This window comes from Myxine glutinosa, chromosome 10 (genome assembly GCF_964187855.1).
Source record: "Myxine glutinosa chromosome 10, kmMyxGlut1.1, whole genome shotgun sequence".
In the NCBI taxonomy this organism is placed as follows: Eukaryota; Metazoa; Chordata; class Myxini; order Myxiniformes; family Myxinidae; genus Myxine; species Myxine glutinosa.
The window spans coordinates 37482851-37505694 of NC_136270.1; the positions used below are offsets into that span (position 1 = coordinate 37482851).

Sequence of the window (22844 nt, forward strand, 5' to 3'; positions counted from 1 at the left end):
CATATTGAAGGAAATTGTTTTATGTTGAGTTGTGTTGCTCTATTAAAATTAACTTTGGCAGGCCATACTCTTTGGAATATCTGTTCCCAGATGTTCGCACTTTCTTTTCTCACAGCTTTTTGGTTGACATATTTCATTGTTTTAGGAATGTGCACTTTTATGCACCTGCCCCCGAAGGTGACCGGAGGTATTGTGTTTTCGGGTTGTCCGTCCTTCTGTTTGTACGGGCTAAACCTCATTTTTCTCAGCAAGCACATGTGCGATTCAGACAAAACTTTCAGGGTAAGAGCGACACCCAGGCAGAATGTTTTTATGATAATTGTGACCTCATAGGTCATGTATACCACATAGGGCAGCCATCTTGGATTAAACACAATTTTAAAAAAATTTCTTGAAAACCGCTGAGTGAAAAGATTTGAAACATTGTCAAGTACTCCCAATGGGGAACAAAAGCATGATAATGATGACATCATTGGTGAAGTGGTATACGAGCCAAAAATGTTTCAATCAAATGCCTTATCCTTGAAATCTGAAATTGCATGCACATGATATATGACCCATTTGTATTGAAATATTAAATTTATGACATCATATGTCACATGGTTTGACATCCATATTGGATTTAACCTAGAATCTTTAAAATATATATCCCAAACCACCAAAGCGGTCGACTCAAAACTTTATGTGTGTCATCGACTATGCGTGGCAATTAAAAGTTGATCACGAAAACTTCATCGGTCAAATGGTGTGGCAGCCATATTGGATTGAATGCAAGTATTAAATAATTATATCTCGGAAACCGCTTACCCCTTTGATACAAAACTTTACAAAAGACATCTAGCACCATTCCTGAATATATTTCGAAAATGATGATGTCGTAGGTCATGTAGTTTGGCAGCCATCTTGGATAGAAAAACTAACCTTATCCGATCAACAGGAAACTTCACAAATGTGACCCGCTACCCATACATATGCAGAGTGTATATTTTTGATGTCATATAGCACTTTGTTTGGTCGCCATATTACCTTGAAAGCCAATATTAAAAAACCGCTTCTTCGAAACCGCTTTACCGATCGATGTGAAACCTCTCATGTCTGGTAAAAAATGTAACACTTGAGAACAGCTGAAGGGATTCAAACTTGTCTATTTTTAGGACAGTGAACGAGGGCATCTACTCATTGGCAAGGGCAGGGACTACGTGGAGGCAAATTGGTGATGCAGCAAAATTGCTTTCGTTTTTTTTTTTGTCCTGTTTTTATTTTTTAGGTTATTCTCTCTTTTTGGATCATCTGATCTATGTCTTTAAGTGCTTGCTGTCTTGCTTTGTCAGTTATTTCCTGTATTCTCTCCTGGGTGAAGTATCTTTGCTTCATTGATGCTATTCCATTAATTTCATTAATGGAACTCTTTCGGCCTTGGCTGCCAGCTATGTTTGTTTCAACTCGTTAGTTAATCTTTCTCCTTTACCATTAGTCCCCAATGCTTCATATGCAGAATATGCTTTGCAGTGGAGGATGCTCCCCTTCTCCTCTAAGCTCCAGCTCTGTTCATACAATTTTTTCTGATTCGCCTGGAACAGAGTAGTTGTTGGTTGTAGAACAGGATAGAGGATAGAGAAAAATGATAGAGCATGGACAAACAACTATCCGTTAGCAATCATAGTGCAGGCTTTGATGGGCCTAACAGCCTCTTCCTCTTTTGAAGTTCGTTGAAAGGGAACACGCATTATTTTCCCATAAGTTGGGTGTATTGAAGGTTGAGCAAAAGTCTCTCAGGTTCCGTTATATCCTTTTGCAGGCAATAACATGCGAATTCTGCCTGCAGGATTTTGTGGTGCGTCTTTGGCATGGCGACGTCAAACGGAAGTCGGGATGCAATAGTAGAAGAGGATCCACTTGGTAAATGGAAAGACTCTCAAAGCCCATTGCACCTCACCAGTTTTAAGCCATTGACCCCTGTTGTGGAGGAGCTACCACTTCGATCTGCATACAGCTCCTTTGTCAGCCTGTTTCGCTTTGGAAAAGGTTTGAATTTTGTACACTCTTCCATATTCACCTTCATGCTGTGATTTCTATATTCTAGCTTTTTATTGTCAAGGCTCATGGAAAAGTGTAATTGCTGTGATGTTTTTTTTGTTTTTTTAAAAATCTGCTGACCAGTTATCATCCTTGTTGGAGTGGCCTGCAGGGACACTCTCTTCTCTGAGTGGATCAACCAAAGCTAACCCAAACGCAAAGCTGCCATTGTTGGCGCATTCCATTTTCTGTTTGTCTGTCTCATATGTGATCTCTGTCCATTCCTTTATATATTGTATATCATGAGAACGGAATATTGTATGGTGACCAAACTTCCCACCTTCACCCTGAACAAATAAAAAAGAATTTCCACCTTCAGTTTAATTCTAGGATTGGCCAGCCGGTTCGGAAAGACTTGGGCCAAAGAAGTTTCCGAATGGCAGATCTCTCAAGAAGTTGAGAACAATTGTGGCAATGGAAGAATAGGACTAGTTAATTTGAGTAAAATGTATTGTACGAATACATATATGATACACAAGATTGAGGCATTTCCCAAGGTGACCTACAAAAAACAAGTATTAATAGAGTTGTAAATAAATTTATTAGCAATTTAAATACCAGAATAGACGTTGGCAAATTGACCTATTTCTTTGGAATCTGATCCTGCTGTTGTATTTTGGGAAACAAATCAAAAGCAGTGTTGCAAGAATGTTTTGCTTGTAATGGATTTATTGTTAGTTTACCTGGTGTTGGCTTAGCGGTTAGGGTGCCGGCTTGGGATCCTAGGATCCTGGGTTCGAATCCCGGTCGATCGCTGAATTAACGCCAGGGGGGTTGACTCAGCCTGTCATCCTTCTGAGGTCGGCAAATTGAGTACCAGCTTGCTGGGATGAATGATCCCGGTGTGTACCCCGGTTTAGAATAGGTACACCGTATCCCTGCACATCGTAAGAGGCGACCAAGGGTTGGTTTCAGGAAGGGCATCCGGCCATAAAAAACATTGCCTCAAACAGGGAACCATGAGCTCATGGGGCCCGCAAGGCCAACCCCCCCTCTAGCGGGGAAAATGGCCTTAAAACGATCGGGGAAAATGGCCTTAAAACGAAGTTGGGAGGAGCTGCGGAAGGTTTACGAAGGTTATGTTTTCACCCATGTCTGTCTGTCTGTCTGTTTGTCTGTCTGTTTGTCTATCTGTGAACAGGATATCTCAAAAATTTCAAATGGATTTGGACGAAATTTGGTGGACAGGTTGGGTGTGTGACGAGGAAGAATCTATTCGATTTTGGTGTAGATCTGGATGTGTGAGATGTTTTTGATTGATAAAGTGGAACTGTCTTTTTTGTTTTTGATACCTCAATCTAAAGAAGACCAACTTGAGGAGGGGTTATATTGTTGTGTTCATAGGGGCTCATGTAAACATTTATGCCTGTACAGCTATCTGTAATTATCCTTGTATCTCATTGGCGGCAAGAAGCATGTAGTTTTATTTGAGTAGTCATACAATCGGTAATGCCATTAAGAAAAATATATTCCAAGCTTTAATGCCAATCTGAAGCTGTATAATGGTTCTCCATCTGCAACTTGCTGCCACATGACAGGATCAGCCACCACATGCCAAGAGTCTACACTACCTCTTGTGCAGGTAGGTGAATCTCCTGTGCCAAATGAGTGGTTTGAATAATGAGATGGTATATTTGTGCATTGAGAAAAGCATGGTGTGAAATACTGCCTGCCAGTTGATGACTCGTCCCTGGCTATGCTTTGGTTTAATGCCGTTTGTCATATGAAGTTTCGTTGTTGTTGCTTTGTTGCTTCTACAGTTTCTACGGCTCGCGTAAGAGTGTGTGTGCGCAACATTTCAGTGTGTCACTCGCTGCTCCGTATTCTTGTGCCCATCAGGGGAGGGCAAAGATCGGGCAATGAGTCAATGTGAGACTCGAAGCGTCACCAGATCCATAAAGGACGGGGAAAGCCTCTCCCAACCTCCAAGAGACTCTTCTTCCTCACCGGCCCGTGAACAGGCCTCGTGGGTGCCGCATACTGCAGATTGTGGAATGCACCAGCCCTATGGTTTGTTCCTCCGCTGGGATATGGGTTTGCGTTTGTGTGCATTTGTGTTTTCTCTATCTGGGAGCACGTGTTTTGATATTTTGATGCTTTAATGGAGCCATGCAAAAATATTGCTCTGACCTTTATCTTTGCTGATGTCGCTGTTGAAGATATCTTGCTTTACTACCACTACTACTACTACTACTACTACTACTACTACTACTACTACTACTACTACTATTAATACTACTACTACTACTCGTATGAATTACAATTGGTGGTAGTTGTTTGAATTTTTTTTTTTTTTTTTGTCTACAAGATCGAGGCTCGCCAACATTAATCACACAAAAAGTCAAACCGACACATAAAACACAAAATAAGGGGAACGGTAGACAAGATGGGGAGAGAGGGGGAAGGACACAAACACAACATTTGAGAGCAGGGACATCGAGAGAAATGTGGGAGGGAGAAGGCTTGGGGGGAGGTGGGAGAGGTATAAAACATATGAACACCGCAAGGACTTCCAGGAAAGAATATACCACTGAATAAAACACTGTAGGGGAAAGTTTAAACATATTTAAACAGAACCGTGAAGAACAGTATTATATTCACAAAAATACCAACGGGGAGAGGGAGCCTAGAGGGACAACCACGAGTCACGTGAACAGGGGAAAAGGTGCAAGGCGAAAACAAAAGCAAAAAAATAAAAGTTATTTGAATATCTTTTTGTCAATGATCAAAATGAGTGACAGATTTCAATTTGAGAAAACAATAGCAAAAAAAAAGAAGTTATTTGAATGTCTTTTTGTCAATGATCAAAATGAGTCTGACAGACTTTTCATTTTTAGCTCATCCCCCACGCAGCAGGAGGTTATGTTTTCACCTCTGTTTGCCTGTTTGTTTGTGAACAGTTTTGTTTGAACATATCTCAAAAAGCTGTGGCCTGATTCGGACAAAATTTGGTGGAAGTTTGCGTATGTGACATGGACGAAATCATCAGATTTTGGTGAAGATCCGGATCTGGATCTGAGATTTTTGAAGTGATTCTTCACCATTGAGTGATCGGGCTAAAACCGATATATAGCACGGTATCTCAAAAAGTTATAGACGGATTCGGACGAAACTTGGTGGACTGGTTGTGTGTGACAAGGACGATTCGTTTTGTTTTTGGTGAAGATCCGATACCGGATCCGGATACGATAATTTTAATAATTTTAAAAATTATTCTTCACCATTGAGTGATCGGACGTCACCATCGTAAAGGAGGGTTTGCCGTGGGAGTTGTTGTATGCAGATGATCTGGTGTTGATGGCAGACAATATGGATTTAGAGGGGAAGAGGGGAAGGAGAAGATGAACAAGTGGAAGGAATGTATAGAGACAAAAGGTCTGAAGGTGAATATAGGAAAGACGAAGGTGATGGCAAGTGGTAAAGCATGTGGTGAGGTGGAAAGAACTGGGAAGTGGCCATGTGCTGTGTGCAGGAAGGGTGTCGGAGTGAACTCCATTCAATGTACAATGTGTGCAGAGTGGGTTCTTCAAAAATGTAGTGGTCTGAGAGGGTCATTAACCAGTGTGGCAGCTACATTCAAATGTAAGGTGTGCGCAGAGGGAGCTGCAGATGGAGGAAATGTTGAGTTGGATCTTGGAGACGGCATGAAGCTGGAAGGTGTGAAAACATTTTGCCACCTCGGAGACATGCTGAATGGAGAAGGTGGGTCAGACAGTGCAACGGTTGCTAGAGTCAGATGTGCATGGAAGAAGTTTTGGGAACTGAGTGGTGTGCTGATGAGGAGGGGAGTGTCGTTGAAGCTGAAGGGAAAGGTGTATGCTGCATGTGTGAGAAGTGTTATGATTTATGGGAGCGAGACATGGGTAAGGAATGTAGAGCAGCAACGAAGGCTGGAAAGGGTGGAAATGCGAATGGTTCGGTGGATTTGCGGAGTATCGTTGAGAGAGAGGAAGACAAATGATGAATTGTGAAAGATGATGGGATTAGAGCCTGTGATTGATGCTGTGAAGAGAAACAGGTTGAGATGGTTTGGTCATGTGTTGAGGAAGGATGAAAGTGACTGGTTGAGAAGAGTGATGGAAATGAATGTAGAAGGAAGTAGAGGACGGGGAAGACCGAGAAAGACTTGGCTAAAGATGGTGGAAGAAGAAATGCAGGCAATGGGGTTAACAAGGGGAGATGCAGAAAATAGTGCAAAATGGAGAAGATTGTCATGGGGCCCATAAGGCTAACCCCCGCTCTAGTAGGGAAAATGGCCTTAAAATGCCTGTTGTTGTTGTTGTTGTTGTTGTTGAGTGATAGGACCAAAAACGATACATATTTTAAAAAGTTGTGAACGGATTATGACAAAACTTGGTGGATGAGTTGATAAGGTGACGAGAAGCCAATTCGATTTTGGTTCAGGTCTAGATCCAGATCCGACCTATCAGTGGGTTACAAAACGTAAACTGTTCAGCCTGGTGGAGGTATGTGCTCTACCTACTGCCATTCTAGTGTTTTTAAGTTTTCCTCTTTTCTCCAATAAATAATAAAAGGAACAATATTTCCTCTCGTTATATAATAATTCCCTAGCATTGAATAAAATGAGAGTAGTTGTGTTTTTAGCTGCTATATAAATTGATTATTATATTTGACTTGGTCTTGTTGAGTGTTTTAATTGTTTGCTAGAAGGGGAGGGGTCGGAGATTTTAAACAATTACTCATATAGTAAACGCCAACATGATCCTCAGGATGAAACGATTACAATCCAAGTTGTTTTAAAACTCAAACCCACCGCACAACTGCTGTGCATGAAATTCTCTGTCACGGTTTACACATAAGGATTTATATGTTGATCAAATAAACTTGGAAATAGTACCACAAATGTTGATCTAGCTCAATCTGTGGCTGTGAAATACTACCTGTACTGTTTGGTTTAGTTTCCCCATTTTTGTTATTTGTGCCCGACAAAGAGGAGACTATAGGTTTGCATCCGTCTCACCTGTGGTTTTCTGCACTCTTCTTCAATTTCCCTTTAACATATTCAACTGAAACCTGGTAGAGGGGACTTGTATTGCAAAGCAATTCTCCCTCTTATTAGTGTTTTAAATTATTTATTTCAGAGGCAGTACATCAAAAAGAGGAGCCAGGCATGGATCCTCGCGTAGCTGGACAGTTGCGTAGCTTGGGTACCGTGCTGCGAAGGTTGAAGGAGATAATGGAAGGGAAGAACCAGGTGAGTTATGGCAGGTGTGAGAGTTACAAAGTACAATTGAAGCTCTTTTGTGGAGCTCCATATTTTTGTTTTTATTTATTTTGTATGTGGGCCAACCACCTCAATACTTTTTTTTAAACTCCTATTTGAGTACTCTGCAGGACGAAGGCCTCCAACTCATGTTGAGGAGTGTTTGGCGTACTCGCCACTCTTGCCAAGTGCGGGTTGGCAAGAGTGAGCAGCCACTTGAATCAAAGCCACACCTGTCAGTGGAGAAAGAAACAAGTCTTTCATCACTCGACCAAACAGCTTTCGTTATATATGATGTCATTGTTTGATTTTGAGCACTTACTTGGTACATTATCAAAAAAAATAATGATGAGAGCAGGGGCAGTGATGGAGAATAACTAAGGGAGGAAAAAAACGTTTCTGTTGCATTTGCTGTTCCCATTACTATGCTAAGAAATAGCCCAGCATTGGTCATAATGTTTTATCATTTGAGGCACGACCATCGTATCACCAGTATTGTAACCACACATCGCAGGACAGCGACCTAAAGCAGTACTGGATGCCCGACAGCCAGTGCAAGGAATGCTACGACTGTGGGGAACGGTTCACGACCTTCCGTCGGCGCCACCATTGCCGCTTGTGTGGGCAGATCTTTTGCAGTCGTTGCTGCAACCAGGAAATTTCGGGGAAGTTCATGGGTTACACAGGTGAGCGTGTGACCAACTGCATTGCATGTTGAACTGCCGGCCCGTTTGTTTGTGGCAATGGATTCGCTCTTTTTGATGGAATGCGCTGGGGTTTTTGGTTGGGATAGGTTCGTCACACTATCTCCTCCTAAACAGTTGTGCAGAAATTCAACTAACTTGGTAGTTATGATCACCTAATGGCAGGAAGTTGCGAAAGCACTATCATTTTGGGCCACACCCCCTGGAGCGGGGTCAAAAGGTCAAATACCAAAAATGCAATTACGGCCAAATTTTAAAACATTTACATTTTACAACATTGGGGGACATATTCTAATGCTTTTCCGGGGGGATTTGACCCCCGCTTCATGTTCCAGGGGGTGGGAACTTGAGATCACGGGTTAAAATTCAGAAGATTTTTTTTAGCTCAAAATTCGATATTGGTCATTCCTGGTGGAACTTTTTGGCATCTTCCATCTTTGCTTTAGGTGGGAAGCATGGGGATTTGCGATGGCGAGTCATTGACTTCGCTGTGTAGTTGATTTTGTAAGGGTAGTTATGCAAGAACCAACCTTATCCACCATTTAGAAATGCTTCCTTGTGTGAATTGGTTGATTCTAGTTGATAGAACTCCAACATGGAAAAATTAATTTACCTTTTCTGTTGGAGTGTTTCAAAGGGTATGTTTTATACTTCATTATGTCGATCACTGTGGGTGTGATTTGGAGATAATCGTTGGGCTTTGGTCTGCTGAACCCCACTTTGGTGGTTGCAATGGATTTCAAAAACTGTGGATCGCATATAATTTTTTTTTTGTCTGTCTGTGTTCACCCTCCCCCTCCCCAAAACCTGCCAGGTGACTTGCGTGTCTGCAATTACTGCAACAGGGTGGCCATGAGTTACACAAGCTCTGCAGAAGGGGGGGCTTTGGGGGAGGAACTCCGTCTCCCGGCTGAGTCCTCTGGAGGATCGCCAAAGCTCGATCTGGGCAATGGAGAGCGCACCTCTGGGATATCACGCCGGGGAAGTCGTGGAGGATTTCTGGAGGAAGAGCTGGCCTGGAGAGGGTTAGAATCTTTGATATTCTACTGCCTATTAAATCTATTTCTTTTTCTGAGTCTTGCCCTCTTGTGCCTCATCAATTTCTATGAGAATATTTCACTATACAGTATTTCTTTCTTTTTCTCTATCTCTGTCTCTCCCTCTCTCTCTCCCTCTCCCTCTCTCTCTCCCTCTCTCACTCTCTCTCTCTCTCTCTCCTCTCTCTCTCTCTCTCTCTCTCCCTCTCTCTCTGTCTCTTTATGCTCCCTGGAGGAGAGCATATTGCATTTGTGTCTTTGTCCACAGAGTGTGAGTAGGTGTATTAATTACATTAGACCTCCATATACATTTAGAACCTCAAGAACTTTGACCCTAAGGCCCTATAGACCCCTAACACCATTTAGACCCTGTTGAACTGTTAGACCCCTGAATATACTGTTACACCGTTAGAACCCAAGACCCTATATAACCCATGAGACCCCTTTCTACCCTTTAGACCCTTTAGGTATTTCGACTTTCACATATTTCAGACCTATTAATACTGTTTCGGACTCATTTGACCTTTAGACCCTTTTTGATGTTTTAAGACCATTTAGACCCCTTTTGATAATTTGCAACCTTTAGACCTTAAATTACATTTGAGACCCTTTCGGCACTTTATTTAGACCACTTGGATCTATTTTGACCTTTTCAGACAACAACCTAACCATTTAGATTTTAGACCTTTAATTTGCAATTAATGACCTTTCTTTTAGTACATCCTTCCATTTATTTGTCACACAAAACACACCCCACAAAGCAAGTCCTGGCGAGGGTCTGCATTCTCTGATTGGTCTTTCTAGTTCATTATATTTATTTATCTCCATCTTTTTTTACATGTATTTTTCTCTCTTCAGGCCCGCACGTAATGAATCTCAGGTCATTTCACACAGTTCCTTCGCTGGCCTTACGGCTGTCCCGGAAGAAGTTGTGCTGTCTCCCTCTCATGCAAGGTGCACAACTTTTAAAAAATGATTTCTAGAAAATAACCATTTTGTGCATTTTTACCTGCAGTACATATTTTGTGGATGTCCTGACTTGGGGATTGTCTTATTTTTCTTTCTTTCTTCACTACAGTGCTGTAAGCCCTCAGGGCAGCCGGGCCCTTTTCAAGGTGGATGCTGCAAATGAAGAAAGAAGGATACTTTTGGTAATTTAGATCCCATTTTAGCCTGTTTCATTCTGGAATATAACTACAATCTCTGAAATTCGAGTAGAGCCATATAAGTATCTATATAGTTGATCATTAATCCAGTACATCATATTTACTTGATTATGGATATTTTTATTTAATCAATTTATTGAACCAACTACAGTCACGTGAAAAGGTAAGTACACCCCATGTAAAGTTTTGACTTTTTCAACATATTTCAACATACAGTTATTTGATCTTAATTTCAACAATATTGATAGATAAAGGTGATATAATACAACAAATATCATGAAACGTTTACATTTTGTAGTCCATTGTATAATTTAAATAAACATAAATGCAAATGTTGCATGTGGAAAAAGTAAGTACACCCTTGGCTGTAATAGGTGGTATTGCCCCCTTTGGCAGAAACAACCTCAAGTAGGCGTTTCTTATAACTGTCTACCAGTCTCTGACATCGACTGGGAGAAATTTTTGCCCACTCCTCCATGCAGAATTCTTTCAGCTGTGCGATGTTTGAGGGGCTTCTTGCATGCACAGCTCGTTTCAAACCCCCCCACAACATCTCGATGGGATTTAGATCCGGGCTTTGACTTGGCCATTCCAGAACCCTCCATTTCTTTCTTTTCCGCCATTCCTTGGTGGATTTACTGTTATGTTTCGGGTCATTGTCATGTTGCAAGGTCCACCTTTGGTTGAGCTTCAACTTTCCGACAGATGGCCTCACATTATCCTCAAGCACCCTCTGGTACAATGAAGAATTCATAGTGGATTCTATGATGGTGAGCTGCCCAGGCCCTGATGCAGCAAAGCTGCCCCAAACCATAATATTTCCACCACCATGCTTTACAGTTGGTATCAGGTTATTGTGGTCAAATGCTATCTTTGGTTTTCGCCAAACATGTCTTCTGGTGCTGTGGCCAAATAGCTCTACCTTTGACTCATCTGTCTGGAGCACATTATTCCAGAAGTGCTGGTCTTTGCCGAGGTGTTCATTGGAAAACTTTAGTCTTGCCCTGATGTTCTTTCTGGACAGCAAAGGTTTCCTCCTGGCACACCTCTCATGTAGATCAAATTTGTGCAGCCTCTTTCTAATGGTAGACTTGTGCACTTTGACATCAACAGTGGCAAGAGCTACCTTTATGTCCTGTGATGACATTCTGGGGTTCTTAGAGACTTCTTTCAGCATCTTGCGGTCTGCTCTCGGGCTGAACTTGCTGGGGTGGCCTGGCCTGAACAAGTTGGCAGTTGTTTGAAATCTTCTCCACTTGTAGATGATCTTCCGGACAGTCGAATGATTGATTCCAAATTGTTTGGAGATCTTTTAAAATCCCTTCCCAGACTCGTCGGCATCTACAACCTTCTTTCTGAAGGCCTCAGAGAGCTATTTTGATCTCGGTATGGTGACGCCGCACAATTCAACAACAAAGAGCAAACCAAACTAAATGTCTGAGGTTTAAATAAGACAGGTTCCTCCAAGATCCTCTCTAACGATGTTCTAATCATTTGCACCTGAGCTGGTGCACCTGTTTCTAATTTTAGGTATTTGAAGTAGTGATAAATGTAGGGGTGTACTTACTTTTTCCACATGCGAATTTTGCATTTATGTTTATTTAAATTATTCAATGGAAGACAAAATGTAAATGTTTCATGATATTTGTTATATTATATCACCTTTATCTGTCAATATTGTTGAAATGAAGATCAAATAGCTGTATGTTGAAATATGTTGAAAAAGTCAAAACTTTACATGGGGTGTACTTACTTTTTCATGTGACTGTACATGATTCCAGATGATACAGCCAGTAGGTTTCCCTTTGAAGAGTGAAGTACTGTACTCTATGCCGCACTGTCTTCTATTTGCAATGCACCATATTTCTTAGCTAAGACGTGTCACAGGTCTAGAAGAGCTGTTGTAGTTTTTGTTGGGGGTTGATTTTTGAAATGTGCACCCATTGGTCGGACAGGTACAGGACCCCCACCCACATTTGTTGTTTGACTCCACTCATCATGGCACCCAGACAAAATAATATGGCCGCCATCTTGGTTTTGTGGTGGGCCTAAGACATCAGGCCTGTAGGCCTCTGCTGATTTATACACTGTCTGGGTTTGTTGCGCCAGATTTCCATTGGCTCTTTTTGGGTTGTGTATTACTCACGATGAAGGACCCCAAAAAATCTAATCATTTGTCAAATAAAAATTATTAGTAAGGTTTAATCGAGCTTGTCAGCATCCCTCAAAATAACTACTCGAACCCCAAAAACACAGAAAAAAAACATAAAAATAAATAATCTAAACTGTTTTTTTCATATTCTATGTGAATAAAACATCATGGATAAAACATCATGGTGATGTCTGTGCTTGCCCTGCTGTTCTCATCCCCGCTCCTCCATCCACAACAACCCTTCCTCCAGTGAATTTAAATTGATAAGTTGTTGGATTTAATTTATTTGGTGTAGATGTTGTTCATGCTTGACGGGCCGAATGGCCACTTCCTATGTCTAAGTCCTTGTGTAATGTCACCACCGCCATAGGACTCGGTGCAGCTCAAAGACCTCTGGCGAAAAATCGGACATCCGAATTTGGGAATGGAGTTTCGTGACCACCGTTTCCGCCTGCGTAATTACCCCAACTCTATTGTGGGAAAAGAGCTGGTGGACTGGCTTATAAGTCACGACTATGTGGCCACCAGGTGAGCTCGAGTCACTGCTTGCCCAAATACATTTGCTTCCATAAGGGCATTGTTCTTTTGAAATTGAAACCCTTAAAAAGTAACTTCATACTTTGGACTTGACCAACTTTTCCAAAGCGGTTGGAGATTTTTGAAGGAATTTATCAGGTATTGTGTGCGTGTGTGTCTCGTGTCTTGGCAGGGCACAGGCACAAGGTATAGGGCAAGCGTTGGTTGATGGTCGTTGGCTGGATTGCATCACACACCACGATGAGATTTTCCGGGACGAGTATGCACTTTACAGACCCTTGCAGGTAGGAAGGCGTTTACCTATCCTTTTTTTGCAAGCTTCTGACACCCAAAGCTGTACAGATTGAAAACTATGTATTTCGTTCTGGTATGGCATTTGTATGCCAATGGAGGCCATATACATACGCAAAACAAGGCACCAGGTATTTTTCCATCCTGTGAAGCAGCTAAAGACTTGTTTCTTTCTCCCTTGGCTGGTGTGGGTTCTCTCACTCTTGCCAACCCGCACTTGGCGAGCAGGGAGAGTATGCCAAACACCCCTCAACGGGAGTTGAGGGAGGCCTTTGTCCTGCATTGGACTCAAATAGACTGGTTTGCAGGGTTTTGTTTTTGTTAATATTGTTTAAAAGGTGCAAGAATGCATCCATACATATCCAAATTATCCAAAAAAAAGCACCACATTTGAAATCCCATGCCTGCTTTTTGAATCATTCGGTCAATGTTGGCGAATGCACCCAGGCCCATAATACCTAGGGAGAAATCTTTATCTCAATACCACAAAGCTGTTGTATTTTTACATTGGCATCCTTTTTGTTTATATCCAGTGTAAGTGTTTTTTGTTATTACCTCTGCCACCGAAGGTGGGAGGAGGTTGTGTTTTCACCCCTGTCTGTCTGCATGTCTGGGACCAGGATATCTCCAAAAGTTGTGGACAGATTAGAACGACATTTGTTGGACAGGTTGGGTTGTTCTTTTGTATGCAGCCTGTGTTTGCTGGTTGCATCATTTTCTGGAAGCGCGGCTGTGCCACTGATGCATTGCCCCTGCTAACAGTAAGCTGGTACTCATTTTGCCCACCTCGGAAGGATGACAGGCTGAGTCCACCCACCTGGTATTATTTCAGCGACACGACAGGGTCTGTTTGTTTGTGAACAGAATATCTCAAAAAGTTATGAATGGATTCGGACGAAACTTGGTGAACAGGTTGGGCATGTGACAAGGACAAAATGATTCAAGTTTGGTGAAGATCCAAACCCGGATATAGATTGAGAATTTTTAACTGATTCTTCATTGTGTGATAGGCCTAAAAACGAAATACAGCGTTGCCATTCATCTATTCCCGGTTTTGAACCCCTGTAATTATGTTGCTTAGAAACGAAATCGAACAAAATATTTACAGGATATAAGTACACATTTCAAGTTTTTGTGGTAAAAAGTTTATTGAAATCAGAAGTGTACAAAATTATTTCTATGCAATAAAAACAATATGCTCTAAACCCCTTGTTAGCCAGTTGGGTTTGCGATTTCTTCTTGTGGGGCTTTATTAAGGGCAAGGTTTACGCAACTCAACTAGTCAACATTCAAGGCCTGAAAGAGCGGATTCAAGCAGCTTTTGGATAAATTACCAGAAAATGGTCTTGGAGTATCACAAAAGAATGCACACTCTTTGAAAATGATGGAAATCATGTCGAAATTCATACCTAATCTTTGCCACCTGTGCCATCAGTCATGACTTTCCCACGATACTAATGCACCATTCTCCCGTGATGTCCTGTCAAATATTAAATAAATTAGTAGCACCGCTTGCTCATCAACACTTCTATATTGTCAACCTTTTGTTGTAATAATTTGCGCTTTTTATGCATCCGCCGATGAAGTCGTCGGCATTGTGTTTTCGGGTTGTCCGTCCGGCTGTCCTTCCGTTCGTCCGTCCATGATAGATTTTCGTTACCGCGATAACTTAGGAATGGCTGAAGGAATCCGAGTCAAGCTTGGTAAAAGTATGTATAATGATGCATAGATGAACTGATTAGATTTTTGGGGTCAAAAGGTCAAAGGCCAGAGGGTCCCATTAGGTAAAAAATTCTGTTAGAGCATTGACTTGTGAACCAGTGATGGGATTTTGACCAAACTTGGTATAAGTATATATTATGATGAATAGATGAACTCATTAGACTTTCAGCAACAAAAGTCAAAGATCAGAGGTCGTGTCAGGTAAAATGTGGTATTTGAGAAGAACTGAAGGGATTTAAATCACACATGGTACAACTATATATATAATAATGTAGGCAGAGGCATATCGGTCGACATCGCGACATCGAAGAGTGTCGTTCCAGTTTTCTCATTAATTTAGTGGGTTTTCACCTCCTGGCAAGAAGTGAAAGGTGATCACTCTTATTATTTTTTACTTTTTTGGAGGGGACAAGTTATTCTCCACCAAACCTTTCTTCACTGCTATTGTCAGGCCAAGTGTTTCCCCCCTCCTCCCACCCATATGGTCATGAGTCTTTGGTGAAAAATGTCGATGTATGAGCTAAGCCACTAGATGAACGTGATGACGACTCTATTTTAAAATGTTTGTCCACTTATTTTGCATAATTTTGATTATGATCATGATTTCTATATTTTTGTGATTATTGCCAGCAATTATTATGTTTTGTTTCTTTGCGCTAAACTTTGACAAGCTCTTTGAATTTAACATAATGGTTGTTTTGGCATCTTTGCCAGAGCCTTGCTCCTTCAGAGCCCTCAACCCCAGAATCACTTCTTGAGAATCAGGAGGGTCCAAGTGAACCCACATGGTTCCGTAACATTAAATGTGAAGACAGTGACTCGGATGGCGTGGATGGGGCGGAGCCGAGCATCAAGCTGCAGAGAGGTGCGAGACAATATTTTTGGTGCGGAGAAGGTCGAGAACATTTCATCTATTCATCCCATTCATTCATTCATTCATTTGAGTTAATCAAAATAAGTTCTTGTTTTTACCACTTCCGTGCCAGTATGGAAATGATTGGCAGACTGCTTTGGCATAAACAGTGGAAATCCCATATGCGTATGCACATATACAGTCGGGTACAAAAATCTGAGTCCACTAAAATCAATGTCCAGCTTTCTCACACCGCAATTTCAAACAGGAATTTTTCATAATACAAAAGTAATATTTTTTATTCTTATTCTTTCCTTTATTATAGTTATTATTGACAAACTTTGTCTTCATGGAATAAACTAGAATGGCACTCAGTGGAGCGCATACCTTCGCCAGGCTGAACAGTTTACGTTTTGTATCCCACTGATAGGCCGGATCTGGATCTGGACCTGAATCAAAATCGAATCAGCTTGTTCCTGTCACCTAAACAACTCACCCACACCTAGTTTTGTCATAACTCGTCCATAACTGTTTGAAATATCATGCTATACCTGTATATTGTTTTTGGCCCGATCTATCAATGGTGAAGAATCACGTAAAACATTAAAAAAATTCTCATGTCCAGATCCGGATCTGGATTTTCACCAAAATCGAATCGATTCTCTCTTTTCAAACACCCAACCTGTCCAACAAGTTTCCTCCAAATGTAGTGCGCAACTTTTTGAGATATCCTGTTCACAAACAAACAGACAGGGGTGAAGACATAGCCTCCATCCACCTTTGGTGGTGGAGGTAATTAAATCAATCCCAAATCGAGTTGAGGTGGTTCTCAAGGCAAAAGTGGGTCTCACTGATTAATTGATTTATACATAAAGACACCTACCTACTAGCAAGTTTCCCGTGTCCTTGCGGTATTCTAAACGTGGTCGGGATGGAGGCGGAAAAAATACAAATGATGTTTCCTGTCATCGAGCCGGCAAGCTGGGAGCAACAATTCACATTTATTGTCACATCTGTTGCAATGTAAATACTTTAATGGTGGCGGGATGCCCAATTTGAAACCGTGTGTTTGATATATGTAGCTTTTTGATGCCGAGAGTCCATAATAAAAATTGATATTAGTGTCAGAGTTGGTGACAAATTGCAAATTAATAGTAGGATTATAATAAGTGTTATGTCCTTAATAATTCATGGGAATCCCTTAATAGTGCTTTTGGGTTCGTGTTAGAACGATTAATTTTGTTATCACATCTATATAATAAATTTGCTACATGACTCAGACTTTTGTACCCCACTGTAAGTTGTATTGAACTGTATTTCCTTTCACAAGACAGCAAAGTCTCCTGCTGACTTGATAATCTGATAGAATTCATTCTTGTGCTGCTGTTTTCCTGTAGAATCGGGTAGTCCTGACATCCGCTCATCCATCAGCAGCTTTCACTCGGTGGAAAGTGCAGATTCCATAGCATCTGTGAGCCTCAGCTCGGACCTGGATAACGTCAACTTTCATGTGAAAAAGTCTTCGCAGTTCCCCCATGTTCCGCAGCACCACACCGACCAGCAAGGTTGAAATTGGGATTTACAATTCCCCAGGGTGTCTTAAATGGATAAAATAGATTTACAAGTGTTATAAATGTACATATTTTGAGTGAATAACGAATGGTGCTATTGAATTGTGGTTTGTTAAACTCTTCTCTGAAGTTGTGCTTTGCTTTTGAATCTTCTTTTGAAGTTATTTATGTTTATATATACATATACAGTATATGTATATATATATATATATATATATATATATATATATATATATATATATATATATATATATATATATATATATATATATATATATATATACATATATATACATATACATATATATATATATATACATATATATACATATATATATATATATACATACATATATATATATACATATATATATATATATACATATACATATATATATATACATATATATATATATATATACATATACATATATATATATATATATACATATATATATATATATATATATATACATATATATATATATATATATATATATATATACATATATATATATATATATATATATATATATATATATATATATATATATATATATATATATATATATATATATATATATATATATATATACATATATATATATATATATATATATATACATATATACACAAAGAATTAAGTTAAGCACCCCCCCGTTTTTTTACAACCTCGCACATTACAAGTTTGTTGTCGTCAAAACAGTGTAATATACCCATGATATTGCTATATTTTCTGGAGAAGTGATATTATGGTCACATAAAAACATAACAATCATGCCGTTTTCAATATTTTATTCTGAATAATTTAAGGTGAAATTTTTTGGGAATTTTAGGCATATTTTCACCTCAATTTAAGTATGGAGCTATAGGTCCATCACGGACAGTGTGGATGACGTTTATGTTTTCTAACGTACAGTCATTGTTCTGAGAAGACCTCTAGCGATCTTTGCGTCAATAACGTGTGTAGGACCCACGTGATCGGATGGAGCAAGGTGCTGTGACAACCATCCCCTGGCCTGCGTACAGTCCTGACCTGAACCCCCTCGAGCACGTTCGGGACATTTTGGGACGACAAATTGCGAAGATGGTCCCTCCAATAGCCAATCTGGATGAATTGGAACGTGCATTACATCGGGAATGGAACAACCTGCCACAGCAACGCATCCGACGGCTTACAGGGTCTATGAGACGTAGGGTTGAGTCAGTGATCCGATCACGTGGGTCCTACACACGTTATTGACGCAAAGATCGCTAGAGGTCTTCTCAGAACAATGACTGTACGTTAGAAAACATAAACGTCATCCACACTGTCCGTGATGGACCTATAGCTCCATACTTAAATTGAGGTGAAAATATGCCTAAAATTCCCAAAAAATTTCACCTTAAATTATTCAGAATAAAATATTGAAAACGGCATGATTGTTATGTTTTTATGTGACCATAATATCACTTCTCCAGAAAATATAGCAATATCATGGGTATATTACACTGTTTTGACGACAACAAACTTGTAATGTGCGAGGTTGTAAAAAAACGGGGGGGTGCTTAACTTAATTCTTTGTGTATATATATATACATATATATATATGCATATATATATATATGTATATATATGTATATATATATATATATATATATATATGTATATATATATATGCATATATATATATATGTATATATATGTATATATATATATATATATATATGTATATATATATATATATATATATATATATATATATATATATATATATATATATATATATATATATATATATATATATATATATATATATATATATATATATATTGTTACAGACGCAGCTAGGATGTTAATTGGCTGAGCGGATGGCCGCCGCACCCGAACAGTTACCCCGACTAACCCGATTCCTGAACGTTGGCCAAAATCGCGCCACAGATATTCAATATGGAAACCTCTAAACTCTAAAGTGACCGAATGTGAAGAGGAAGAAGAAGACGTACAGAGGAATAACAGGATTTATTATTTACACACACGAAAGCAAAAGGAGCAGTCAAGGTTATATACAGGGAAATGGAAAAGGCAGGAGACACAGTGAAATCGTTAGCTTACCTATTAACAGTCTTAATTAACCCAGGGACAAGACACACAGAACAAACTCACGTACACGAATGGGGAAATTGCAGGTTGGTTTTTGCTGGAGGGAGAAGGTCGAACCACAAGCTGGAAGGCTTGGCAGGGCGCACAGCAAGCCGGTCCTTGTCAGGCTGGGAGCGAGCAGGGCGACGTCGGCACACGTATCTCGTTGCACGCGGCAGGGGCTGGTTGTCGCTGCACGCCTCGGGCTCTTTTGGTCCTCCCCTTCTTTCCAAATCGTCTGACGCGTCTTTCTCTCCGATCTCCTGCTTGCGCGATCGTCGCACGTATTTCTCTCTCTTTGCGCGTCTCTCGTGGGGGCGTCGTCGTGCGGGTTATATATGCCACGCCCTTGAACCTTCGCGAACCTACTCGATGTTTCTCTCCACACCCTCTCCAAGTCCAACCCCTTGTTCTTGGTTGGTTGAGTGGGGCTGACTCACTCCTCCCCTCTATGACGAGGTGGGGACACGCCTTTCTTCTCCGAGGTTACCTCGTGCGTAATGGAGTCGCGGTGAAAACAGCAACCCACAGCTGCAGCAAATGCGGTTGGCAGGAAAGGCTTTGGGAATGGGAATAAAAGGGGATCTATTTATTTGAATTCGGTGCAATGGAGTGTCAATTAATGGAAGACAAATCCTTAGCCTAATACACAGAAAAAGGAAATAACTGTCAACAAGGGGGAAATCTATGATTGGCTAACGTGATTGTTTATGAAATAACTACGGAACGACCTTTGACCTTTATACACAACTGGAGGCAGGAGGGTCCACAATAAAGCAATTAAAAAAACACAATCCTCATATCCACAACACTGCACCCTTCTCCTCTTAGGCACGTCCCGGGCCTCTTACCTTTACTTTTAGTGTGGCACGTAGGTGTAGTTCCCTCTACATTTAACCTGACCCTGAGTGTGACAGTTTTAAAACATAAATAAATATGTCCCGCTGCTCCATTGCACCCTGCCTAACAGAAGCACGCCCACAACTAACCGAATTGCGGAATGGTCTTCAAACTATACATTTACGGTGGGGGCGCATTATTTACAATGACTACTGGTATTTACAAAACGCAACCCAGGACCTGTGATTGTTCTTTTGGGGGGAGAGACAGTCTGCCCTGCATCGATGCACCAGAAAGCACCCAAAACGCACCAAAGCACCCTCCAGCACCAATCGGTGCACAGTCATCACTGTTCAATGAAAATAAAAACAACAAACCCTGGTGCTGGTCTTCCTCTTTGGCTCCCTCTGCTGGCCATGTTATCTTCCTGCTGTTGTCATCTTCTTTGCTGGCAGCCTATTTGTCCGAAAATAAAATGCACCAAACGTGTCCGTTTTTATTTATTTATGGCCCACAGGGCCGACTAGTGTGGTTCACCTGTGGGGCATCGGTGCCCTGTGACCAAGGTCCGCCAGCAAGATCTCGGGCCTTCATGGCCGGTTCCAGCAGAGGGGCCATGCCCCAACCCATGGGGTCCATAAGTGGTGCTCAGCCACAGACATGTGGTCCATAAGGTGGTGCATCGATGCAGACAGCTGTGGTTGCAAGAGGTTCGGGCGCCCAATGGCGGACTCTCGCACGCTCCCCTCGGTGCCCAGTGGCGCACAGTCCTCATGTGGGAGACAAGGGGGGAAAAGACAAATGAGCGAGGGGTAAGGTCACAAGGGTACACATCAATAAAGGCAATGCAAGGCGAGGTGCGTATGGAGACGGAGCGGAGAAAAGCTCGTCCCTACCGTACGTCACCCCCCCTGTCACCTACTCTACCCTTGCCCTTACCCCATATTTACAACAATCTACACCTTTACAAATTCGTCACTACTGTCACGTCTTCCCCATATTTCCCCTATACCAAATTCGTCTCCACAGTCCCTCTAACCAAATTTGCCATCACCAATTCATCATCAATCCTCATAAGGAGGGAGAGATGGAACATCAGCACAATGTCACACCCACGTCATGATGCGTCTCAGAATCCAAACGTTTGCATCAAACAATAATAAAAACCAACAAACCATAGGCATGGTGTGGAGTACCATTGTTACCTCAGGTGAGTGGAATGCAGATGGTGCGAGGAGATTCTTAATCCTAACTACCTTCTAAATGACATTAACACACTTTTACACTACCCGTGGTCTTTCCCTGCCAAACCATTGGCCATCTTACTCTATGTGGTTTTAAGAACCAAATTCCCATTGACCAAACTGTGGTGCTTCCTCAATTTGGGGTCTCACTCCCCCGATGCAACTCCCTGTGCCCTTGCACAATTTCAGGACTGGGGCGTGTAGCTCTCCCAGCAGGCCTACCCACCTGCACACCTCCACCACTGCAGTTGCCACCCGAGCGCTTACCTAGCTCCTCACCCTAACCTATCTAATTGGGGAAGGCCCCTCCTGGCTCTGTCACCCCTCGGTGCCCTCTGGCCACTGGGGCTACCCGGGTCCGTCCTCCGGATCCTCGGCGCCCCATCCACAACAACTCTACCGGCTCCCAGAGCCCACCTGCGGCCTCACCTGGCCGACATCCTCACAAGTGGTGGAGTGCCCATTTAACTACACACACACACTAACAGGCTACACCGCCCAGCCATTTCCACAACACTAATGCACCCATCACTACAACTCCTGTGCAACTACCCGCACCACAGATGCCAATATCCAACCACAATTTACCTGTACCCTCTACCTAACTCTTACACTTACGCTCCCCGGGTATTCGTGATGGGGTCCATCCTCCTTTCCCCCATCCACACCTTCGCACCATCCACTCCACTCCACAGTTTCCACCATACTCACTCCACGACCATACCATTCCAATACTACTCCCATATACTCCAGACCATTTAGTTCCATACACCTGTTCTCCATTCACCTGTTGTGTTGCACACCCTGTGCAATCACACCTGGTGCCACCTGCACCCTCCTTCCTTCCTGGACCATTTGGTCAGCACAACTCACACTCACTATCACTCACTCACACACTGCTCCATACACCTGTTCAGTTGCACACCTGTGCAATCACACCTTTTAACCACACACACCGGCATCATCTAATCTACCTGTTGCCCTGCTAACTTAGTGCTCCCCGTCTTCCCTTTAAACTAAGCACATACCACGTCATTATCATCCACACTAGTCTACCTGCGTCCCCACTACAGGTATTATTGTCACTACCTAATCTTACCGTTACCTAAGGTCATCTTCTCTAGATCCCTATCATTATCCTAACCCTCCCGGGCTAGTTTTCACTGCCAAACCCCATAACTAGTGCTCCTTTTGCCCCCGTTGTGAGAGATGGCAGAGTTGCCTCATCCACCACATCGGGTATCTCTCACTATAAACTTTGCTCTCTCAAATTCCAACCATCAAAAATTTTCTATCCAAAATTTC

General features: G+C 41.6%; 1 protein-coding gene across 6 annotated transcripts in view; it reads left to right on the forward strand.

Annotated features, from left to right (window-relative positions):
- Window positions 1–22844, forward strand: part of PIKFYVE (phosphoinositide kinase, FYVE-type zinc finger containing) — a 156790-nt gene that overhangs the window by 5821 nt on the left and 128125 nt on the right. For 5 of the 6 annotated variants that reach the window (XR_013624711.1, XM_068127483.2, XM_068127486.2 and 2 more), the window contains exons 2-12: window positions 1826–2025; window positions 3916–4086; window positions 7179–7291; window positions 7815–7986; window positions 8819–9029; window positions 9900–9995; window positions 10120–10192; window positions 12730–12887; window positions 13069–13180; window positions 15624–15774; window positions 17160–17327. Coding sequence is in view for 5 of the 6 variants with exons in the window: in XM_068127483.2 (XP_067983584.2) it covers window positions 1848–2025; window positions 3916–4086; window positions 7179–7291; window positions 7815–7986; window positions 8819–9029; window positions 9900–9995; window positions 10120–10192; window positions 12730–12887; window positions 13069–13180; window positions 15624–15774; window positions 17160–17327 (1603 nt within the window). In the remaining variant the exon portion in view is untranslated. Of the gene's footprint in view, window positions 1–1825; window positions 2026–3614; window positions 3659–3915; window positions 4087–7178; window positions 7292–7814; window positions 7987–8818; window positions 9030–9899; window positions 9996–10119; window positions 10193–12729; window positions 12888–13068; window positions 13181–15623; window positions 15775–17159; window positions 17328–22844 lie in introns of those variants that run through there. The other variant, XM_068127487.2, reaches the window with a different exon arrangement.